The sequence below is a fragment of the Esox lucius genome, chromosome 6 (genome assembly GCF_011004845.1).
Source record: "Esox lucius isolate fEsoLuc1 chromosome 6, fEsoLuc1.pri, whole genome shotgun sequence".
NCBI classification, from domain to species: Eukaryota; Metazoa; Chordata; class Actinopteri; order Esociformes; family Esocidae; genus Esox; species Esox lucius.
The window spans coordinates 24,028,248-24,052,230 of record NC_047574.1 but is presented as its reverse complement, the minus strand read 5'-3'; the positions used below and the strand labels follow the sequence as shown (position 1 = coordinate 24,052,230).

At 42.1% G+C, this 23,983-nt stretch overlaps 2 protein-coding genes across 5 annotated transcripts; one reads left to right on the top strand and one right to left on the bottom strand.

The window, feature by feature from the left end:
* Positions 1 to 3,492: 3,492 nt before the first annotated feature.
* On the bottom strand, positions 3,493 to 14,604 carry synpo2la (synaptopodin 2-like a). The gene is made up of 4 exons (XM_010863909.5): positions 14,281 to 14,604; positions 11,450 to 11,601; positions 9,920 to 10,662; positions 3,493 to 8,293 (listed from the first exon to the last, which is right to left on the bottom strand). Exons 1-4 carry the CDS (start codon positions 14,380 to 14,382, stop codon positions 5,757 to 5,759), a joined length of 3,534 nt encoding a protein of 1,177 aa, XP_010862211.2. The 5' UTR covers positions 14,383 to 14,604; the 3' UTR covers positions 3,493 to 5,756.
* A 3,409-nt stretch (positions 14,605 to 18,013) lies between these two features.
* zgc:153169 (uncharacterized protein LOC767799 homolog) lies at positions 18,014 to 23,914 on the top strand. Of its 4 annotated transcripts, none has more exons than XM_010863912.3 (11): positions 18,014 to 18,067; positions 18,976 to 19,112; positions 19,199 to 19,337; positions 19,448 to 19,604; positions 20,019 to 20,064; positions 21,903 to 21,941; positions 22,137 to 22,225; positions 22,732 to 22,747; positions 22,836 to 22,903; positions 23,099 to 23,203; positions 23,339 to 23,914. In XM_010863912.3, the coding sequence occupies exons 2-11, from the start codon at positions 19,004 to 19,006 to the stop codon at positions 23,474 to 23,476; spliced, it is 906 nt and encodes a 301-aa protein (XP_010862214.2). In that variant the 5' UTR covers positions 18,014 to 18,067; positions 18,976 to 19,003; the 3' UTR covers positions 23,477 to 23,914. The 4 variants fall into 4 exon arrangements, with proteins under 4 accessions (XP_010862214.2, XP_010862213.2, XP_019902936.2 ...); XM_010863911.3 differs by having other exon boundaries at positions 18,022 to 18,190; XM_020047377.2 differs by lacking the exon at positions 18,014 to 18,067 and adding an exon at positions 18,198 to 18,308.
* The last annotated feature ends 69 nt before the right edge of the window (positions 23,915 to 23,983 follow it).

Sequence of the window (23,983 nt, the reverse complement as noted above, 5' to 3'; positions counted from 1 at the left end):
AGGATTGTTATAGGTATTGTTATAGGATTGTTATAGAGATTTTTATAGGGTTTTAATAGGTATTGTTATAGAATTGTTATATTTATTGTTATAGGATTGTTATAGGTATTGTTATGGTATTGTTATAGGATTGTTATAGAGATTTTTATAGGGTTTTAATAGGTATTGTTATAGAATTGTTATATTTATTGTTATAGGATTGTTATAGGTATTGTTATAGGATTGTTATAGGTATTATTATAGGATTGTTATAGGTATTGTTATAGGGTTGTAATAGGTATTGTTATAGGATTGTTATAGGTATTCTTATAGGATTGTTATAGAGATTTTTATAGGGTTTTAATAGGTATTGTTATAGAATTGTTATATTTATTGTTATAGGATTGTTATAGGTATTGTTATAGGATTGTTATAGAGATTATTATAGGGTTGTAATAGGTATTGTTATAGGGTTGTAATAGGTATTGTTATAGGATTGTTATAGGTATTGTTATAGGGTTGTAATAGGCATTGTTATAGGATTGTTATAGGTATTGTTATAGGATTGTTATAGGTATTGTTATAGTGTTGTGATAGGTATTGTTATAGGATTGTTATAGGTATTGTTATAGGGTTGTAATATATATTGTTATAGGATTGTTATAGGTATTGTTATAGGATTGTTATAGGTATTGTTATAGGGTTGTAATAGGTATTGTTATAGGATTGTTATAGGTATTGTTATAGGGTTGTAATATATATTGTTATAGGATTGTTATAGGTATTGTTATAGGATTGTTATAGAGATTTTTATAGGGTTGTAATAGGTATTGTGTCGATGCAAGGCTCCTCCTCAAAAGAAACCATTGGCATGACCTCCACTGCTAAAATAATGGTTAAATACAACATTTTGTGTTAAAGGGAATATATCATATATCAAACATCTTTAGACATATATCATTATGTCTAAAGAGGATATATTATAATACACATTGCCTGTGATTTTCTAAGTTAAGCATGTCCGGTCCTCATCTATTACGCACTTTTATCTTCAAACCTCAACCTCTGAATTGGACTCAACATGTCAGCCTTAGTATATCAGTCACGGATATAGGTTACTACTGCAATGCTACAGTTAGATCATTTCTTAATGTCATCGTATTCCGACCTCAATGTAAAAATAGGTGTGTTGAGTGGCCATAAATACTTTATGGATATTAACATCCCTAATAGGTGGAAGGATGGCAGAGAAAAAAAGATAATATCAAGCCAGACCGACTGTAGTGTACCCTCCTTCAACGACGGGTTGTGCCCTGGGACCACTGGAGTCAGAATGAGTTGTTTAATACAGCCCACAGCACCATCATGTGGGAAGTGTTGGTAAGGACTGCAATGTTAAGTGGATGCGCATTCACCAACGTGTGTTGGCGAAATAGGGTTACCTAATTTGTTAATCTGCTGATGGACTTTTATAAGATTTATGGGCTAGTTTTCCAGACACAGATTAAGCCTAATCTTCATGAAACACATGCTCAACAAGCCCCCAGGTTGCACAGGGATTTAGAACATTATCTACTGGTGTCAAGGTGCCATTACATTGAGGGTTTGATCTCAGCATGTGTCACAGCCAGTTAAGTACAATGAGCAATGCTTTTTCTGTGATACAGAAAAGAGAATTGTAATATATGACTGTAGGCATTTATTTTAGAAATTACACCTGACAGCTTACTATTTTCAGGAAACATTATCATTTAGTCTGCATGTTATCCCTTTTAAAAGTAGTGATGCTGAACAAAGAATTGGTTCAAAATACCCTCCTCTACCCTACAACCATTTGTCAAAGCATGTGTGAACAATGCATTGGTCCTACCCTCTGATGTCGCAGAAATACATTCTAGGACCTTATCCTTTTTTTTCCCGACTAGAGAAAATCATTGACACTGGTAATAAAAAGAAAATATATGGAAATGGCAGAATAAACCTGAAGGAATTGTTTTTCATATGTTATTTAAAAGGGTTACAACATATAAGGTAGTATGGGGTAACTTGCCCCCTCACGTAATTCACAATTATTTTTGCCCCACACTTTCCCTGGGTGCCACCGATCTTGCTTAACTAAAAATGTTTTCTGTGTCATCACAATTTTTGGACATTTTTCCACAAAAGTTGATCTAAAAGTTGATCTAATATTTTGAAATGTTTCAAGATTTCCAGATATGTTTCAATTAACTTAGATCTATGAATGTTTTATAAACAAGTGGTAAAGCCTTCAGATCAATAATACATGTGGTTATAGTGTAAAAATGTGTAAAACTCTATTGGGTTAACTAGCCTCCCTGGACCAGTTACCCCATGGGGGGCCAGTTTTTCAAAAATGCCTTTCTTTAGCTTCCACAATATTTGAGGATTTTCAAATTGAAGTGCAGGGATTTTTAAGGAAACAATTACTATTTTGAGGAAACAATGGGATTGTGTTTGCTTGTTATCCCGGTTCAAATAGATGTAATTTATCTGAGAATTGCATTGTCACACAGAATACAGCAGGGGGCGATGTGAAATCAGAGGCTGCAGACAACTGAAGAAACATTGAAGTATTTTTATTCCACTAAAAGGGCTTTGCTCTGTAAAAAGCTTTAATTGCCCTCCTTTATTAACAGACATACTCACACTCATGCTTTAATCTAGCTATATCCAGAATACATTTAGGTAAATTAATTAGTTTTTACACTCAACTCCACTATGCACATTGTATAACAAACTTTAAAACCCATAAATACAGTTTGCCTAAATTAGGTTAAATTAGATCAATAAATTGGACAAAACAACAAAAATAACAACCATTCACCATGGTCAGATGTCACACTGTCAGTGAATGGGGATCATACCCAAGGACCTTTCAAAGTACAGGCTAACAAATATGGGCTTTCATATCTTTCATTCATTTTTATTTGGTGTTACTTTTTGAATAAACCTGACCATGGTCACATCAACATTAAAAAGCTGTGTATATATTTACAGTCCAATACCATCTGCTGATTTCAGAGTTAGAATTATATGAACGTTATAATGGAGTTCATTCATAAGTCTTCTATTTTGTACATTGCCTAATCATCTCCATTTCTCAGAGAGGCACTGGTGGTGTCTGTTGTCCCTTCTTTATCTCTCTCTCTCTCTACTCTCCTCCCTCAGAATCCAGACCAGTCACATTCTTTTCATTTCTATAGGCTGTGGGAAATCCTTGACAAATATCCAAACTAAAGTTTCACTCTAATGGCTCACTGGGACATTCTCCTCTAATGAGAGGCTAACATGCCAGTGAGGTCCTTGACTCTGGGTTCATATCAGACACCCCTTTAAATCATTTGGCAGGGACCATATGTCCCTGCTGCTTCCATGTACACAGCCTGTCTCATGTCATTAAACACTAAGGTAACCAGTGCCTCCCTTTTTCTACACCTTTACCAGACAACAAATCTGATTCATTCACAATAAAGAAAAAAATACACATCCATCATCAGTGTCATTTGTTTTAATACAATATGAGTGGTGACATAGAAATGTGACATCCAGAAAGGGCACACTTGTCTGGCTTGGGCTAGGTTGATGTGCTCGTACAATTCAGTTGGCTGTGTAATCAGCTCCACAAATAGGCAGGAGCAGGATAGCAAGACACCTGTTGACTACGAGCTCGGCCAAAACAGATAGCATTTCCTGCTGACCACTTGATGTCAGGGATCTGACCACCAACACAAATATTCAGGACGGAGAAAGGTCTGATAGAACTTTTTCCCTAGATAAGCTATTTAATATTAGAGCTAATCTAGTTGTCCAGATTTAATGAGAAACAATCATTTCAGGGGTTTTGTTTGAGTGAAGGGTCAGGGTGCCTGGGACTCATCTAATTCACATTGAATCAGTGCTGCTGTGACCACCTTTTGATCTCCACTCCTTACATTAGCCTCAACTCTCCCTCCTCTGCGTTCTCATCAGAAAGGGAAGACAGGGCTAAAGAGATTTTTTCTGAGAGCAGTCGGTTTCTCTACGAACGGACATCCACCCATCATTTTCAGTTCAACATTTCATTTTCAACACTTCAAGTTTCAAAGAATAATTCAGACTGTACTTCAGACTCTATCTCTTCCATTTGTTTTAAACCTTATTTAGAGTGTGTAGAAAGAGTATACTGACAAAAAAAAAACTGATGTAGAATGGGTATGCATACCCATGCGTATGTGTTAGTTGAACATTCCACTATTGAAATGCCCCCAACAGACAAACACATTTTAGCAACAGCATGTGAGTGAAGAAAGCTAAGCTTCAAATGTAATTACCTATATGAATGTGATTAAAGTAGAATTAGATAGTACTTAGTGACAGTAATAGTTAATTTTCGCTCTGGCACAAACAAAAGGATTGAAAATAATATGGGAGTTTTCCCATATGGAATAAAAATTCACCAAGTTGCCACATTATTAGGTACACCTATCAGGAATCATGCAGAACCCCCTTTCCCTCTAAAACGGCCTGAATTGTTAACGGATTCCATCAGGTGCTGGAACAATGTTGGTCCATACTAACTCACGAGCATCACACAGTCCCTGCAGATCTTTTCACCATTTATTCATATGCTGAAATCTCCCATTCTACCTAATCCCAAAGGGGTTTTGGATTGAGATCTGGGGATGGTTCCACTAACATGACGGTAGACTGAAGTCACAGTCATGTTAGTGGAACCATCTTGAGATGATGTGGGCTTTCAGACTTGGCACACTGACCTGATGGAAGTATCCATTTCAAAACGAATAGACTGTGGACATAAACAGATCAGGAGTAATGCTTAGGTATGCTATGGCATTCAAATCAGAAAACATTCCCCACACCATTACACCACCAGCCTTCCTTGTGTAAAATATTGCCACAAGGAAGAATGGATCTATCCATGGATTCATGCACTTTAAGCCAAATTATGACCATATCATTTGAATGTTTGAACAGACTTCGAGATTTGTTAGACCAGGCAACGTCGTTCCATTTTTCAAATGTCCAGTTTTGGTGGTCGCGTGCCCACCTTAGCCTCATCATTCTGTTCTTAATTGACAAGATTGGAACTCAGTGTGAGTGCTGTAACCCATCCGCTTTAGCCCATCTGCTTCTCTGTAAACTCTAGTGTCTGAAGTGTATAAGATACTGGAACCACCACGTCTGGCACCAACAATTACAGCAAAGTTCCTTTAATCACCTGTATTACCCATTCTAATGTGTGGTCGAACAACAACTGAACCTTATGACAACATCTGCATGCTTAACATATTGAGCTGCGGCCACATGATTCGCTGATTAGCTATTTTCCTTAACAAGCATGTGTACCTAAAAAAGTGGCCACTAATTGTAGATTTAAAATACATTCTAGGGTGCATTTTAGGATGTGAAACACATAACAACAAATAATTTGTCCAAATTATATTTTGCTTTGATTGTCAGTGTATTCTTTTTTAAAGTGTATTTTTTTTAAAAATGTATTTGGAAATCAAATATTTGGCCATATTTTTCCACATACCCTTTATATTTATTCCGTGTATGAGTCGGCCATCAACCATTCATTTAGTGAGTGTTTATAAAATCAAACAATATACATTTGGGGAATTATTATATTAGTTGCTGAACAAGCAATTATCAAGCTTATTAATTAATGGTTTAGTTGAAGAAAATTTTGTGTAGGTCTGGGGTGTGTCCATTTCTCTCACAGACAGACGGACAGACAAGTCTCCCGTGACATTTCACATGGCACCTGGTCTCCATACTCGTGGCTGAACACCCACTTTGGTGGCAATGAAGCGTGGTTTGGGAGCCTGAAAGGCATTCACCTTCAGGGGTGGGGGGAGATTAGCAAGGAAACTGAGCTCAGGGGCACTCTGAAACTGCTTGGCTCCTCGGAGCCCACTGTAAGACACTCCGGGATAGGGTGCTGGGTGAGGGATGGGGATTGGGTGGGAGACAGGGGTGGCATTTATTCTGGGCAGCTCGGGCAGGACCCCTGAATAGGTAGGGGCAGGGGTGGGATGAGGGGCTGGGGCGGGTGGCGGCGTGAGAGGACCAGGGGTCGGGGAGGTCATATCGCAGTGGGTCAGGCGTTCTCCCAGCGTTGTGGCTGAGCGAGGAGCGATCACGGTGGGGGCCAGGCTGGGCGCCGACATGGGAGTGGGGGTGGAGAAGCGTTTGATCTCATAAACACGAGCTGACTTGACTGGAATCTGCCTGGGAGGGGTCATTGTGCTGCCCATCAGAGTCCCGTAGCCTCCCTGCTGCTGCCTTTGCTCCTGATAGGATGGCATCGCTGACAGGTTGGCAACACTTCCCCTGAACATGGCTGAGTTGAGCTGGTAAGGCTGCCTTCTCATGAAATCCAGAGCTTTGATTCCCTCCCTCTTAGAAGCTGGCCCTCCTCTGATCCCCTTATCAGACTTGCCCGTATCTCTCTGTGGCCCCACAGGACAGGAGGGGGACAGCAGCGGGTTGTAGCCAATGGGTGGGGGGGCGCGGATGTTGGGGGATAACTTCCACTGTGAGGTGATGGGGTTGGGAGCATCCTGGGCCTCGACCCCATGATGAGTGACCTCCTGTTGGTAGGCGGTCTCCAGTGGGGTGTCTACCACGTAGCGGTCCATGCGGCTCTGCCTGCGGGCAAACAGCTGAGCCCCCTTCCCCTCAGCCTGAGGGATCTGGGGGGCCTCGTGAATTACCCTGGGTTTGGGGGCCACTGGTGGAGGCATCTTCCCTCTGCCGTCTTCAGCGCCCTGGTCCTCCTCTTCTGCGCCTGCCTCATAGCCTGTTATACCCTCTGAATAATTTCTATGGCGCGGCCTGTCGTCCAAGTTTTGCACCATGTTCAGCAGGTCAGGATTGGGAGAGTTTTTCTTGTCATCAGGGACCCGGAACATGGGCCTTCTGCCACTGCGCCGACGAGCCTCTAGCAGGATGCCAGTCCGACCACCAGTGGAAGGTGGGACTTTGGACACGGGGGATAAGGGAACAGGTGCAGGGGCAGCGGGGGAAGATTGGGGCATGTGGGCAACAGAAATCTGAGGTTGAGGTACGGGGTCAAAGGGCGCTGGGGCTGACTGGGTCACTATGAAGGGGGCTTGGCCTGTGGGTGCATTTGAGTGCGGGGTTGGAGGTGGAACTGAGGGCACGTTGGCAAACGAGACCGGAGGTGGAGGTATGGGCGTGAAGGAAGCCTGTGGGGCAGAGGGCATGGGTGGCTCTGCCAGGCTTTCCACGGAGAAGGCGGGACGGGCATGATTGGCCGAGGTGGAAAGCCCTCCTCCAGACACAGACGACGGAGGAGAGAAGGGAGGATTACCGCTGGGAGGCATAGAAGAGGCAGGGAAGGGATGTCCTACGATCGAGACGGAGGTCGCCGGGCGCTGCGGCCTTTTGGCGACAACTGGGCGGAACACAACCGGAGCGGTGGCGGCTCGGTTAGTCACAAACGCTGGGTTGAACGGCCGGGCCGTCCTGTTGAGCACAGAGCTGGCGGAGGGTTCCGGCAACGGCGTTTGGGGCGGGGGCATGTGAGTGGTCATGGTGGACACTTTAGGTGCCACGGCTGGAGGTGTGCTTACCGCAGAGTAGGCTACGTCTCCATTAGCCATGCTGTAGGCGGCGGAAGCAGCATTGACTGGCGCTGTAGGCCTTGCCGCTGCAGACATAGCCTCTTCCGTGTTGTCCCCGGAGGTCACAGGCTGCTGGGACTGACACGTCTGCTGTCGTGCCTCTGGCTGTGGATGGCTCTGTGGGTACGGCTGGGGATGCTCCTGGATCTGTGTTTGAGTTTGGGTCTGAGGCGGCAGTGGCGTCGGAGACTGGGTGGCCGCCACCTTCTTGGCATGTTCAGCTGCCCTCTTTCTCTGCTGCTCGAACAGCTGGGCTCCCTTCCCAGAGATGTCACTCAGGCCAGGACTGGGGGCGTCTTCAGCTCCATCCCCTCGATCTCCCCCCGCCCTCTTCTCCAGCGCGTCCAGGTAGTCACTGTCCCAAGTGGTGTCAGGAGCGGCCGAGAAGCCGTCCTCGTCAAACTCTGACTCACTTCCTGGGAAGAGACCGTCTTCTTCCTGGGAGTCTTGCTGCATGTCTTCATCCACACTGCCGAAGCTGGTCAGCGTGTATTTCTTGGAGCGCTGCCGGCGCTTCTTGAACATCAGCACACCCTTGGAGTGCGGATTTGGGGCGTCTGTCAAGAGTGAGGCAATAGAGCGGCACTTGGTTTTGGCCTCCTTAACTTGTTTGTCTTGAATTGTATCACCTCGATTCAATTCTGGATGGGGATGAGAGAATGTTTTAGGGTGGGTATGAAACAACATTTGGCTATTGTTTCCGTAACATTAATTACGGTAAATGCCATTTAGATCCAGTTTCAAAAATATATATTTTTGAAATGTTATACATTGTTCTTGAATAGGAATTACATTTCATCTGAACTTAAAATGAAATCCAGAAATTCGCCTGACTTTGGGGAAGTAAATTTGGGCCTTATGATAAAAGGTCAAAGTATCTGAATTCAGAACTCAACATCAGGTTAGGTTCTATAAACAGCTAAGTCACATTTCACAGGATAACTTTAAGCAGCAGTTGTACATTTCTAAACATTTGTCATGGAGTGTCCAACTAAGTAGATGTCATTTAACATGTCCTTTAACATGATATGTAAATATGAAACTCTTATTAAGGACACTTAGGGATTAATGTCAGTTTATTTCTTTATGTTCCTAAAACAGCAACATCTTTGAATAGCCACAGCCCTCCCTTTCCTGGATGCTAAGACTGACAAGTGGAAAGGTTGTTAATCTTTGGTATACATGTATTTTGTCAGTGGTTTATTATTGGCATACAGCATTAAGTGGTCACACTCTAATGTAGATAACAGATTCCCTGTTGTTGTAAAAAACTAGATTTTCCATCCATCTTTCCAGGGATGTTATTTATTGACGAACTCAAAGGTATCAGTTCAAACATGAGAAACAACTTCTATCATAATGAGTTAAAATTTGAAATTATTTATTTATTTTTGACGTTTAAGTTGTAGTTGCTTTTCTACACCAACATAATGGATTGATTGCATTTGTCTATTGCAGGCCTTAAAACCAAACATTGCTTTGTTACCTTGGAATAAGCTGATTATTTGAAACATCCCTGATGGATCATCTAACCACTCATCTCTTCATCGCTGGTACACAAACATGCATTCTTCAGCTGTTAGCCCGGGTCACTGGTCAGTACATCAGCTAAATCTTTGCTCTGACAGGCTGGTCAGAGCAGAGGGCACTCTTCTTCAGTATTATTAGCTACTGGTCCCTAACTATCTGACCAAAGACAGCATGTGTGTATAGGAATGAAACTGTATTTTGTTTACTTTAAATACAGTTCTCTTACTTGGTTATTGTATGAAAATTGTTATTGCATGTAATTGGAGAACTGGAGAAGGACCGAGTGATTCTATGTACAAATGGTCCTATATAAAAGACAGTGAGATGGTATATAAAGCATGGAGTAATACCACTTAAAGTACAAAGTGATACTGTGAATAAATAGTGGTACTGTATAAAGGATAGAGTGACAATGTATATAGAGGAAAGCGTGATACCTCCGCAAAAAAAGTGGTCAGAAAAGGAAAGTGAGAGTGGTTAGAAGGTCTTGATGACTTGATTTCAGGGAGCAGCTGTGCGGAGATGCCTTTCTCAGTTCATACGTTCCCTGCTCAGGTTATAGGACCGCTGACTCAAGGGACAAATATAGCCTGTGTTCTACGTAGACGGGACCTCCTCTCTTTTCTTAAAGGAAAAGACTGCCGTATCATGAGGAACACTCTGCCTTTACCTGAGACAGACCAAAATGTTTGCACAGAAACAGGTCCCATCCTCTGGGCCATGATTCGGATACTCACTGGCTTGCTTGGCCTTATCCATGTAGGTGACACTGAGCTCCTCGTCCACTGGGGTGTCTATGGGTCCCACCATGGGCACCAGCTGACTACGGGATCTCAGTTGCAAGGCCTCCTTGGCCCTCTCAGGGGACACCAATGGGACCACATTGGAGGGCTCCTGAAAGCCACTGTCTTCCTCCACTACTCCGTTCCGCCCTGGGCCCTGGTCCTCGACCGAGGAGATGATGGATGATGTCTCCGTGGAGGTCTGGGAGGACCACATCCCTGGAGGAGGTTGGTAGATCACTTCCCTGCGCGCCACGCCTGGCAGGCCCTCCCCCTCTCCTCTGCTGTCTGTTAGCCCATGGCCCTGGGGACCAGGGTAGACCCGGGCATCTGGAGCGCTGTCATAGCCACTGAACTCAGACGTCTCCCCCCCCTCCGGGGAGCCTCTGCCGGAGGCTTTTCCAGGTAAGTTGCTGGGGCTTCTGCGCTTCTGCCGTCTCTGCCTCTCATGAGCCGCCACGTCTGCGTCGCTGTCCGTCTCCCCGTAGTAGGCCTCGCTGCCCTGGGGGGAGGTCAGGCCACTGCGCCCCAGGGGGGACAAGAGGGAAGACCTGCTATGTCCCACCTCCCTGACAGTGGTTGTGTGGTGGGGTCTGGAGGGGGGGGACATGGCGCGCAGGGCAGCTCGATACTCTTTGTCGATGCGAGGGGAAGGGGCACGGGTCAACAGCACCACTGACTGGAAGCCGGCTGGGGCCCTGTGGAACACAACATGGTTACTCTGCTAGGGTGGATCAAACTACCCTGGTGGTGGCTCCTTATGGAGCCTTAACTAATGATGGAGTCTTAACTAATGATGGAGACTTAACTAATGATGGAGTCTTAACTAATGATGGAGTCTTAACTAATGATGGAGTCTTAACTAATGATGGAGTCTTAACTAATGAAGGAGTCTTAACTAATGATGGAGTCTTAACTAATGATGGACTCTATCCTAATGATGGAGTCTTAACTAATGATGGAGTCTTAACTAATGATGGAGTCTATCCTAATGATGGAGTCTTAACTAATGATGGAGACTTAACTAATGATGGAGTCTTAACTAATGATGGAGACTTAACTAATGATGGAGTCTTAACTAATGATGGAGTCTTAACTAATGATGGAGTCTATCCTAATGATGGAGACTTAACTAATGATGGAGTCTTAACTAATGATGGAGTCTTAAAGATGGAGTCTATCCTAATGATGGAGTTTTACTTAAAGATGGAGTCTATACGATTGATAAGTACCATCGAATGAATTCTGTCTAAATGATGGGGTCTATCCTAATGATGAAGTATTATCTAGTGATGGAGTCTATCCTGATGATGGAATCTTCCCTAATGATGGAGTCTTCCAGAAAAATAGAGTCTTAACTAATGATGGACACTTCACTAACAACGGAGTAGCATTTAATTCTAACGTTACAGGTAAACATGTTAACCTCAGGGTCTTTCTACTGACAGGTAAACACAACAATGGCAGTTGTGATTGCTCTCTGACCTCTTAACCCGGATGTGTAGTATTCCCGGCGAGCTGTCGATTATGGCCATTGCCTGGGCGTGGGACAGTGACCCACACAGCTGCTCGTTGATGGACAACAGCTCATCCCCCTCCCTCAGTCCGGCCCTACACGCCTTACTGCGCTTACGTACCTGCAACACAAGAGACCACACATCATCCACAGTCATAGGTACTAGAGTAGGTAGGTTCGCCAGCAGCAACCTCTATCTCTCTGTCATATCTTCTTTGTCCTGAGAAGTGATGCTGGATGGAGAACATGACACAGCAGCTCTTAGTGTCTTGTCTGGGTGACTTGTCCTGACAGATTGGACATGCTGCAGACATTGCTCACAAGCTGTGCCTGGAATGAAGCCCTTATACCCACTTCAACAGGGAAATGCCAGCCATGTGCCCCCATGCACCTCCCTCTGTGCCCAGGGTCTTACTATAAGCAGACCAGGGGAATGGCATCCTGCCAGGCAATTGTGAGTACACATAGTCTGGATATATTCATTGTTGGACCTGAGACAGGGAATACAGGGTCAAACCCAATCACTGTACAATATTCAGGCCTAACATTAGTGGTTTCCTGTTGGGCTTGTGATAAATAGGGAGGACCCGGTAGCAGGCAACCTTACATACTTTATGCTTACAACTAGCTGCCAGTAACATTATATGTTTAGTTCACAAGTTTGACATTCGTTGACAACTAGGTATTCTTTCTGGAGATAACATTTGGGACTAGCCTCACCTAGCCTCACCTAGCCTCACCTAGCCTCACCTAGCCTCACCTAGCCTCACCTAGCCCCAACCTCTTGATGACTTGTTGACTTCTAACTGAACTCCCTGCAACACCATCAGTCATCTATGATCATTTTGTTCCCAGACACAATTCGCTCAATTTTGGTCTAGTGGAAAACTTCAACCAACACGACCTTCATGAGCCAATAAGAAAGCAGAGATAAATGTGCTATGTTGGGACAACTGTGTGAGCATACAGCACAGATGAGCTTTCTCACCAGCACTGAGGCATAGCAAAAACTGACCTTCCTGCAACACCATCAAGTCAGTAAACAGCCTGAAGCTCTTATTTGACAAATAACGGACCTTCCTGCCACACTATCCGGCTATAGAGCATAACAGCCAATCTTAGTGTGAATTTTATAATATTTACTATACAGCAGTTACTAGGAAAATGGACTGTAAGCTTTTTATAATGAAAATGTTCACTGGCATAAGCTCTTAAAATGATTGTAGAGCAAGGAGTGAATAAATTAGGTGCTCAACCTTCATCAACACAACAATGACATCAACTACTAGAACACTTCCACAGTTCATGAGAGGCTTCTACAGTTAACTGTGTTCAATTTTGGGCCCTGTATTAAAGGGCTCTTTAACCATAGGGTTCTTCTGTAAAGTATGCAGCAGAACCCAAATTGGACATATTAACATTACCAGTGTTCCTTGAGAGAGGCTTATAAAAAAAATCAAATGGTTTTCGTGTGGTGCCCAAAAGTGTTCTCCAAAATCCAAAACACGATCAAACGTGTTAATATGTGCTAATATGCTAATATTGCTAATATTTGCTAATATTTGAAGGATCTCTATTGTGTCTACAGACCTGATGATTGTCAGTTCAAATCCCAAGTGTAGTGGAGTTCACCAGAAAACAGAAGCATAAAGTCCTATTTACTGTAGTGGTACTTTAATCCAGCTCTATAAAAATGTCAGCATCATGTATACAGTATTGTCTGAAAATATGGTCAACATGCCCCTGTCCCAAATTTTTTGAAACATGTTGCTGGTCTCACATTCAAAATGGGCATGTATTTTTTCAAAAACAGCGCAGCGTCCCAACGTTTTTGGAAATGGGGTTGTATAACCTGTTACTCCTGTAGAAACTTCCTATCAGGTTACGTTTATGTGGACAGTTTTAAACCTCTGGATATACAAAGCACAGGCAAATAATATAACCATCACAATTTCTTTACAGTGCTGTAACACACACCTCTGTGAGCCACACCTCAACCCAGAATAGTCACTTTGAAAGCATTTATGCTCAGTCAACACTCAGTAAATGTGGTTTCAGTTGTGTGTGTGTCTGTGTGTGTGAAAGCAAATACTGTATGCACTAAAATACCCAATCTAGGAAAATGACTTATGTTCAGATTGGTCAAAAATAGATCCAAGAGAAATACTTTGGTAGTGGTGTAAAGTTACTTAACAGGAGATGTGACAAGGTGAAGGGATGTCTATAATCGTATTTTAGGTAGCTTTGCGGAACTGAATTTCCTCTTATAAATTTGTGCAGTGACTGAATGAGAACCAGCCAAATGAAAGCCAATGATCCCAAAGATTCAAATAATGAGCCTAATCTGTCAAACTTCTTAATAATTACCAAATTCTTTATAGAAATCTGCTTGATGTGTATTTTATAGCTACTGTTAAGACTTGACCTGTTTTTTGTGCCTGAAAACACACAAGTTCTTCCAGATCTATATAACAGCTAATATAAAAGGTCATTAAAGTAGAAACTATAGCAGTGAATGAGTGAGGGGACGCTACGTACATTGCAAGCAGTAAAGTTCAACTGCTCTATCAATCATACCCGTGTCTCCTGACGAGATCCATTCCAGAACAGACACATGACTCATTCTCAGGCCTCTCGGCCCTGGAGCGTAATAGTGGTCATATTCTATCTGAACCACTCAACAACACGTAACATCCCACTAACATCCTGCAAATATCACAGAATACGATGAATACCTGGCATTTTGTTTCAACAATTTAGAACGTCCCTCCTAGCATATCCCTGACCTCTGAAGCCATACCTTGGCCACCTGAAGGGGTTTCTGGTGCTCCGCGCCCCCCTGGAGACGAAAGCCCCATGGTGGTCCGCCGGACAAGGTGATTATAACCTCTTCTGCCACCATAATTGTGTGATCCCTCTTTAGTGTTTCTGTCTGTTAATCAATCTTTCTGGGGGGCCCTCAATGCGTTTACTCCATAGTTGTCAGGGCCCCCTCAGAGAGCTCTGCATGCTCTCCTTCATCTATACTATCCTGGAGCTCTCTCAGCCCACAAGTCTAGCACCTTGACACACACACACACACTCTTCTCTCTCTCACGGACAAACACACAGACGTCAACCCAGACCCTAAGCACGGGCTCCGCTGATAGGGTGGCTGGCTGGGGGAACTGAAATAAAGGGTGGGGGTTGGTGGGAAGGAGAGGAGGGATTGAGAGACCTGTGTCTGCTTACCCAGTAGAATGGCGGCTTGAGAGGAGGGTCTAAACGCACACTTGTCCTGTCACTCAGAATGCAGAGTTGTCAGGGCGTTGTTGATAGCCCCTCCAAAAATAAGCCCCCTGCTTTGTTAATGCACCTCTGAACCTGTGTTAAACTAGAATCTGGGGCATGTCAATGATTATGTGTTTCCCCAAACGGTGGATGGGATCGGGATTCACATGGGCTGTGTTGGATTCCTATGGGCCCAGGACTTAAATTGGTCGATCACCGAATTAGCCTGCTTTTTGCCAAGTGACAAAATGTGTCATATTTGTGTTCAACGTTCTTAGCCGGGAGTTGTACATGTTTGACTTCATCACAATACTTAACCACCCTAGTCCCTGAGAGTACAGTGCTTAGTTTGCGAGCCCTTCGTGGTGGGGCAGATCGCTTTCCAAAAGCATGTTTTCCGAAGTATCATAGCAACCATTTGACACGCCATGAATCTCACTGTACATGATTGAGAAGACAATGTGGATTCAATTTTGGGATTAACCTGCAATCCTCTTCATTAATGTTCCAGCACAGCTGAAAATCAGTCACCCCATTCTGACATAATAACTGCCCTCTAAGCTGTGATACTAGGATGGTAAGGCCAGAATGGACAGAATCATGGCTGTCAGCCCATCAGCCCTCACAGACACCCAAGATACCCCATCCCAAAAGAGAACTGAACTTAACTTAGAACAAAGTACCATGGTGTCTCCAGACACGCGACGTATGCGGCTATGTGGCAAGGCTGACTTACTGTATGTGTTACAGTCAATGTAAACTGTAACGTGTGTTTTGATGCTGTGCATGTGCATGTAACTCAAAGAGGCCAGCAATGTTTTATTAATACCTGATCTGGTGTAAAGTAAAATGCAATGGGACACTGAAAAGCTTTAAGTCTAGTTGGTGGTGATTGAATGATCTTTATCCCCCAGGGTAACCTCTGTCCATCCAGTGCTGTTTTTATCAACAGTGCTTGTGTTTGTGTTACTCATGATATCTTCTTCTGTGACTGTTGTGTTCAGCAGCTGTCCCTCTGGATCAGATCACTGACAGAAGCCTGGCAGAGGACAGATTTTCTGGCAAAGGATAAGCTAATAGATTCGGCCACTGGCCAATTGATTTGTTAGGGAAGATGATAGGAGGTCCGAACACATTTGTAATGATTACAAAAAGTATTTGTAGACTGCAAATTGTCAGAAACTTGGTCTAAATAAATGTATTATATGAGAAAAAAATATTATTTCATACCTTGATTAACTTAGTACACAATCACACAATCATCACGTGTCTTATTTTATGCGTGGAAATAACTGGGACCAGATTTCCTATATTAAACTAATTATTGTCTTTATTCCTGAATATTCTTGTGTTTTATGAGCAATGAAAAGGTATTTTTTGAGGAACCCTGTTGCTGATCTCCTTTTGATGTAGTGTGTTGGATACTTCCCTCTGCTGATTGGGGCTGGGATTACAGTCTCAATTGCTTAGTTTACTCTGTTTTTAGGCAGGGGTTTCTGATGAAGGTAGCAGGTATACTAGGAGCAGGAGAAAGGTGGAGAACACCATTTGCCATCCAGGAATATAGCCAGCAGCATAGCACCCTGCATCCCACTGCAGGTTTAACTCTGAAGCTAAGCAGGGTCTGGGCTGGTTGGTGCCTAGAGTGGAGACCAGATGCTGCTGGAAGTGGTATTAGAGTGGGACAGACTGTCGCTTCGACAAAAAACAAGTTTCCAGACCGGGCCCCTTGGAGAAATGTATTTTCTCATTCCATAAATGTTCCTTCCAAATTTTAAACCCTATCCTCTGTTTCCCCCGTTTCTCCCGTTTCCCCTGTATCCCGTTTCCCCTGTTTCCCCTGTTTCTCGTTTCCCCTGTTTCCCCTGTATCCCGTGTTTCCTCTGTTTCCCCTGTTTCCCGTTTCCCCTGTTTCCCCTGTTTCTCGTTTCCCCTGTTTCCCCTGTATCCCGTGTTTCCTCTGTTTCCCCTGTTTCCCGTTTCCCCTGTTCCCCTGTTTCCCCTGTTTCCCGTTTCCCCTGTTCCCCTGTTTCCCCTGTTTCCCCTGTTTCCCCTGTTTCCTGTGTTTCCCCCGTTTCCCCCGTTTCCCCCGTTTCCCCTGTATCCCGTGTATCCTCTGTTTCCCCTGTTTCCCGTTTCCCCTGTTCCCCTGTTTCCCCTGTTTCCCCTGTTTCCCCTGTTTCCTGTGTTTCCCCCGTTTCCACTGTATCCCGTGTTTCCTCTGTTTCTCCTGTTTCCCGTTTCCCCTGTTCCCCTGTTTCCTGTGTTTCCCCAGTTTCCCCGGTTTCCCCTGTTTCCTGTGTTTCCTCTGTATCCCGTGTTTCCTCTGTTTCCTGTGTTTCCCCTGTTTCCTGTGTTTCCTGTTTCCCGTGATTCCCCTGTTTCATGTGTGATCCCGTAATGTAATTTGATCAAGTGATGGAGGAGATGTCCATGTAGGCCACTGTAGGAAGAAAAATGACCTGATGCTTCATATGTCTACATCTGGTTTGGGTTATCTGGCAGCATGTCACCCTTTGACAAAGGTACATACATCGTTTTGTAGAATTACCTCCTAAATGGATGGCATCCTGGTTAAAGAGGGGTGCAAATAAGGCTTTGAAAAACAAACACCACAGGTAGGGAGATATTGTAACTGTCCTACATGTATAAAATATTTTCCTTAATTAATGATTAAAGGGAATCATTATTTATGAGGAATAAAATTAATAAAGGTATTTCCAAAATCATTATAGGCACCCTTGTTTTCAGGGCTTTGTGTACTCTCCCATTGCAAGGAGAACAGTCCTGAGCTGTGTCCTATAATTTTCTAGGAGTTTGGGAAACAAATTGGAAGGAATCTTCCGACATACATAATCTTTACAGATCCTTCGGTTTGTGCTTGTTGGCTGTCCTATTCAAGTCATACCGCAGGTTTAAATAGGCTCTTCTCCTCAATTCAAACCACAGACTTCCAGTATGATACAAATTTGGAGACTGAGACTGAAACATGATTTTGTGCAAAAAAATCACGTTTGCTTGGGGAAAATGTGTCTTCTCAAACACATATTTCCAACATGGCAGGTTCGCCTTTTAAATTCATGAAACCCAAATATTGACCTTGACCAGAATGTGGTTGGGCGTTGTTGTGATGAGTATGTAGTTATACTGAGCCTGTGGGTGGCACCAACACACCATGTTCCTGTCTAGTCTACCAAAAACTGAAATGAAGAAGAAGATGAAGCGGCTCACTTCATTGGCTATTACTTGAAGTCGTCATCCATAGGGAAGTGATAGTAAACGTTCTGCGGTGGCATCAGTAAAAGGCTGCATATAAAGTGATTACAGATTGTGTTTCTCTTGTTCTTTTTTGGGATATTAGCAACTTGGTTTAACATAAGTTAGCATAAGCATAAAAAGCTGTGGGCTGTACCGCATAGGGGAATTGAAGGAGAGTTAAGGTAGGCATAGCATGGGTAGGCATGAATAAGGAACTGTCTCCATTAAGTGATTCGAATTTTTCTTGAACCTACTGAAAGGCGGGTGGGCTCGACAAAAACACGTTTTCCGTCAACAGAGGCATGTGTATTTTCTGTATGGACTCACTTTCCAGCCGGTGAATTTTGTGTCTCTCGCTATCAACAAACTTCATAAATGACATTTTTCCATAGGTAGTCCAACTAAAATGAGTTGAACTAATTACATATATTCCCGGACTTTACAATGATTTAAGGGCGACTAGGGATTTTTGTTGTTGCTATAGGGACATTAAATTATATGGAAAAATTAGTGTTTGTTGAGGTCAATAGGTGAATATCATAGCTCGAAAAATCGACACTAAGTATTTATGTGAAAAAAAGTTAAATATTATAGGAAATTATTTAACCCTGTAATGTGAATATATATATATATATATATATATATATATATATATATATATATATATATATATATATATATATATATTATAACTGTTTAAAACTGGTAAATGAAACTGAAAGTAAAAATACAAGCATAAGCCTCATGGCTTATGAACGTACAAGCATACGTTCATGTAGCAACATTTTCTTGCAATTCACCTGTTACACACCAGGGGAAAATGCCAGTTCAGCACTTTTTAAATTCAGACTTCTAAAGATCATTACGTTGGACTGTTGTGAAATAATTAATCCAAGGTAATTTTCTTTCTCCAACTGTAACGCCTCACGGTGATCTGTGGGATAACCCAATGTTTTGTCCCCGAAAGACCATCAGAGCTATTCAAAATCAAATCCATGGCAGCTGTAGGGACGTGGGGTTTCTCTCAGCCTGCAGTGGAGAGAATACGGTCCCTAATTACTGCAGGACAGCATGCTACTGACGCCGTAGAGGAGGCCATGGCAGGTTGGCATGAATTGGTGTGGGTGACCAACATAACAGAACAGCATGGCATATCTATGTCCATTATGATCCTCTTGTGTTTCTTCCAGAGGTTGAAGATGACCCAGAGACGGGCCGTCACATTGTGGGGAGGGGTGGGTTTCCTAACAGCGGGGGAGTGGTGGAGTGTGATGCTGCCATCATGGAGGGCACAGCCGGCAGGTTCGGGGCAGTGGCGGCCTTACGAGGGTGAGAGAGCAATGAAGCGGATCCACTGCCATGGGAAAGATATGTAGTAAAAATGAAGACCCATATAGAAATCTGTTGACAAATGTACTGAATGGAACAATGTTTTTCAGGGTTGGGGCTCCGGTGCGTGTGGCTCGTAGAGTGATGGACAGAAGCCCCCACAGTTTACTGGTTGGAGAGGGAGCAGTAGCTTTTGCCAGGGAGCAAGGCTTTACCATAGAGCCCAATGGCAACATGCTGAGTGAACACTCAGCAAAAGCTTACCAGGTACCAACACTGAATGTCTAAACCATTTTTGAAATTATGTACAAATATTTTTAAACTTGTATTCATTCATTTATAACATAACATGCTTGATTGTCAGTATCCTATTTTTAAACGTGCCCCTTAGCCTAACAGTAATTCTAAACCTTACCCTAGTTTTAACCTTATCAAGCATGAACTTTTTTGATAAGTTGTTGATATACCTTGAATACCTGCAGAGCATCTACAGATGGCATTCTTTACTATCCAAATAAATTGTAACACTTTTCTGTTTATGTACTGTATACATGTGTACATGTATCATGTAATGTACATTCAAACTCAATCTGAGTGGTTTCACATTTCGGGTAAAATTATAAATGTACATTTTACTTGTCATTGTAGTGATACTTAAATAAAATATTTTAACTCTTGTAGGAATTTCTGGAACAGAAGCAAGGTGTCAGTGGACATGACACACTTGGTGAGACACACTGTTTTTTATCACAATCTATGTTCTCTTAAATTACAGCAAAGTTTTATGTAACTAGAAACCAGGCAAGCCTAGTTCACATGGCCCGCAATAGAAAGTGTTGATCATGGCTGCCTTCTCAAGATTCTAACCTAGGTCACCCACGTGAAAGGCTGTGTCTTTAACCACAACACCACAGAGCTGACCATTTGCCGGGTGTCAGTGTAGCATATTGACATTATATGATGTTGTCATGCATTAACATCATGTCAAGTTTGAATATTTCATTAGACACCATTAACCATTGTGTTAAACTGAGTAACGTTTCTTATGAAGTTTACATCCACCACAAATAGTATCTATGGCTTTTGCCACTGGCCGTTTTAACCGTTTATTTGCCATTCGTGTATGACAGTGATACAATAACTACTGTATCAATATAGGTGACTTTTACGTCAAGTGAAAAGAAGAGAGAATCGTGTAGCCAGCGAAGTATTTGACTATCCTGAAGAAATCCTTAGACATAATTCGAAAATCCACCAGAAATAGTCACAATAAAACAGTAAACAAGTGATGGCCGTTCTTCTAGCAGCAGGATATTATGCTAGCAGCGCTAACGCAGATTTTCATTTTCAAAATAAAAGCCATCATTTAATTATATATGGCGATATAGTTAATCTAGTCTGTCAATCAAGTCTGTCATTTTATTTTTAATGTCCGTTCCAATGTTGTTCTTATCTGTTCTTTTTTTACATATTAGATTGTTAACTATATGGCCTTATAAATGTCAAAATGTTATTGTGATAAGGAAAATCTGAGAGCTGCCAGCATTATATCCTGCTGCTAAAATAACGCTAATGAAGACTCGTTTGGCCATCACTACACTAAACAGTTTTATTTTAGGCTTCCCGTGGCTACAGAAGGTTATAGCCAGCAAAGCTTTTGTCTATTCAGAACAAATCCTCTTATACCACTAGCCGTTTTAACAGCTAATTAGCAATTTGTGAATGACATTGAGTATCTAACAACATAGGTGACGATAACTAACTTTTTTTGTCAAGTGAAAAGACGAGAGATTTGTGTAGGCAGCAAAGAGTTTGTCTATCCTGAAAAAATCCTAATATCCACCAGAAGTGTTTTATTTTAGGCTTCCTATTACGTAGCTACATAAAGTTATAACCAGCTATGTTTTTGTCCTGAACCTCAGACATAATCTGTGTTGTTGTTTGGTTTATTATGTGTACTGTATATTGCATTCTGTGACTCTTTTTGAGTGTCCTTTGTTTAAGTTTTCATGAGTAAGCACATCGTGAGCCTGTATAATCCAGAGTCAAATACCTCCTATGTGTACACATACCTGGTGAATAAAGCTGATTCTGACTGTTACAGAAGTCAAACGTGGGACCTGTTGTTCTGTAGCTCGCGTCTCTAACCACTACGCTATTTATCAAGAGGTAGTCAGTCAGTCAGGGACGGACAGACGGACTCAGTTAGAGACATTCACTCTTCTAGGCCAGCTCCGATTACATGGTCCGGCAAAAACTGAAAATGACCGATACATGCAGTTCATTGTTTTGTACGCTAGAGGGAGACATAAGCAGAATAATTCAAATAAACCCCATTGAAACAAATGGTCAAGATTGTTTGTTCTACTCACAGAAGGGTTAAAATTAAGAGAACACTGCGAATTGAACGCTTCTGTTCCTCACTCAAAACTTTCCTTTTCCACTTTTTTGGAAAGGAAAGAAAAAGGTTTAGTCATCTCTTAATTTATTCCAGAGCTGTATATGAAGCACATGTTACATGTTTATTAGCATGACAAATACCTTCTCATCTTCCCTTTTTAACAGGACTTATAGCTTTAGACAGCATGGGGAACATAACTGTCGGTGAGAAATTTATTTGTTTCATTTCTTCTGTTTATTTCGTCTTCTCACTTCCTTTTCTTGTAAAAGACAGGCTTCAAACTCCATTAATTTAGTATTTATTGTACAAATCTAAAGATAGTACCATAGGAGTTACAGTATTAAATCAGGTTGTGGTTTTATGAATCAGCTGGTTTTTCTCATATCCTTTTTGTTAAGGAGTGTCTTCTTCAGGGGCTCCCTTCAAATCACCAGGGAGGGTAGGAGACTCACCTTTACCGGGCTGTGGGCTATATGCGGAACACAAGGCACGTTTACTGTTCTAACTTACATATATATTAAATCACAATACTGCATACACTGACAAATCTTTTACCCTTAATGTTTTAGATGATTTTTTTATGAATGTTTATGAATGTGTTATATAACATACTTCAGTTTTTGTAGGATTAATTTAGTAGTATCCTAATATACACTAAATGTATTGTAAATGTTCATGTAAATAGTCTGTTTAAGGCTGTACAATACTGAACTGTGAATTGAGAGAGGTGAATGTTGTCGGGCATAGTCCAAGTTACGCATGAGCAGCACGCAGAACAACTGTTTCTGTTTTAGTATGCTCAAGAGAATTTTATTCATAGCATCTTATGATCACTGAAAGAACACTAGAGCAATATAATGCTTGTTGAATGAAAAAAGGTGTGAAACTTCAAACTGAAGGAACAGGCAGATAAGAAATGTTTTTTCCCCCCCTTATGTTTCCATATGTCCATCATCTCTGTCATTGTAATACCTGGCACACTCGTTTTTTCAGGTTGGGGCTGCTGCAGGTATGTAAACCATGTTGTTACAGAATTTTTTCTTTGCTTGCGCAAATGTTTGAGATTATATTTTCTTAATAGTTTCTTCTCTTATCAGCCACAGGTGATGGTGATAAAATAATGTGCCATTGCCCAAGCTTCCATGCTGTTCAGCTGATGAAAAAGGTAGTGTTATCAGATTCAGATTCCAATTCCATGATTCATTTATTATTGTTATATTTGTCTAACTTTAAACTGAGTCGGGTGTATCTGCACTGTAGTTGAAATGTTTGGACAGACACAGTAACCTACTTGGCCAGCTATAATTCACAAAACATTAGCTTGTCTGGGCCTCCCCTTATTTTTCTGTTTCTCCCCCAGGGATTATCACCCCAAGATGCCTGTCACAACGTACTGGATGGCACAATCAGGAGGACTGCGCCTGATAGATTCTTTGAGATTGGACTCATCGCCCTGAATGTGAAGGTACGTAGTCTACTCTTAGTTCTATATGATAGTGATATTAGTCATTGCTATGTTAATTAAGTTGCATACAAACCAGTTTGGGTCTTAATGTTTCTTTGACTAATAGTAGATTGAAACTTTCCCTCTGTCCTCTAGGGTGAAGTAGGTGCTGCCTCTTCTGTTGAGTTTCCCTACACATTCTGGAGCCAAGGGAAGGTTGTGGAAACAAGTACTCAGCCTCCACATTCCATATTAACCAACGCCACAGAAAAATGTCACACACATGTAGAGTAAAAGAGAGTGTGTTCTTTTCATGTAATTTATTGTATTGATTGTAAAATAGAATACAACCTTTTCATGTTTTTATGAGGGTCTAAATGTGCTGACTGAAAATCTAAAGTACACACAAGCATGAACATTATTTGGTACAGTGTGTAGCAGTCTTTTCCCCCCTAATCTGAGTAATGAAAGTCTCTAATGATCCTATTGCAATGTTGAACACATGCACAGTTTATGGGACTGACTGACTCATACCTGTGCAGGTGCTGACAGATCTTATAGGTGACCATCCCTGCTGTCACCACTTAGGTGACTCAGAAACTCAGTATGAATGATGCATGGCTGAGTTGTTCACAGACTTCAAAGACCCCCTGCCGTTGTACATCTGTGTTGTAGCTTTGAACAAGATAAATATTACTTTTGATCTAATGTAATAAATGATGACAGACTTGATTTCAATTTGATTCGGCCAAATCAAACCAGATAGTGTGTAATTCATTTCACCAGTGCAGAATGAAATTC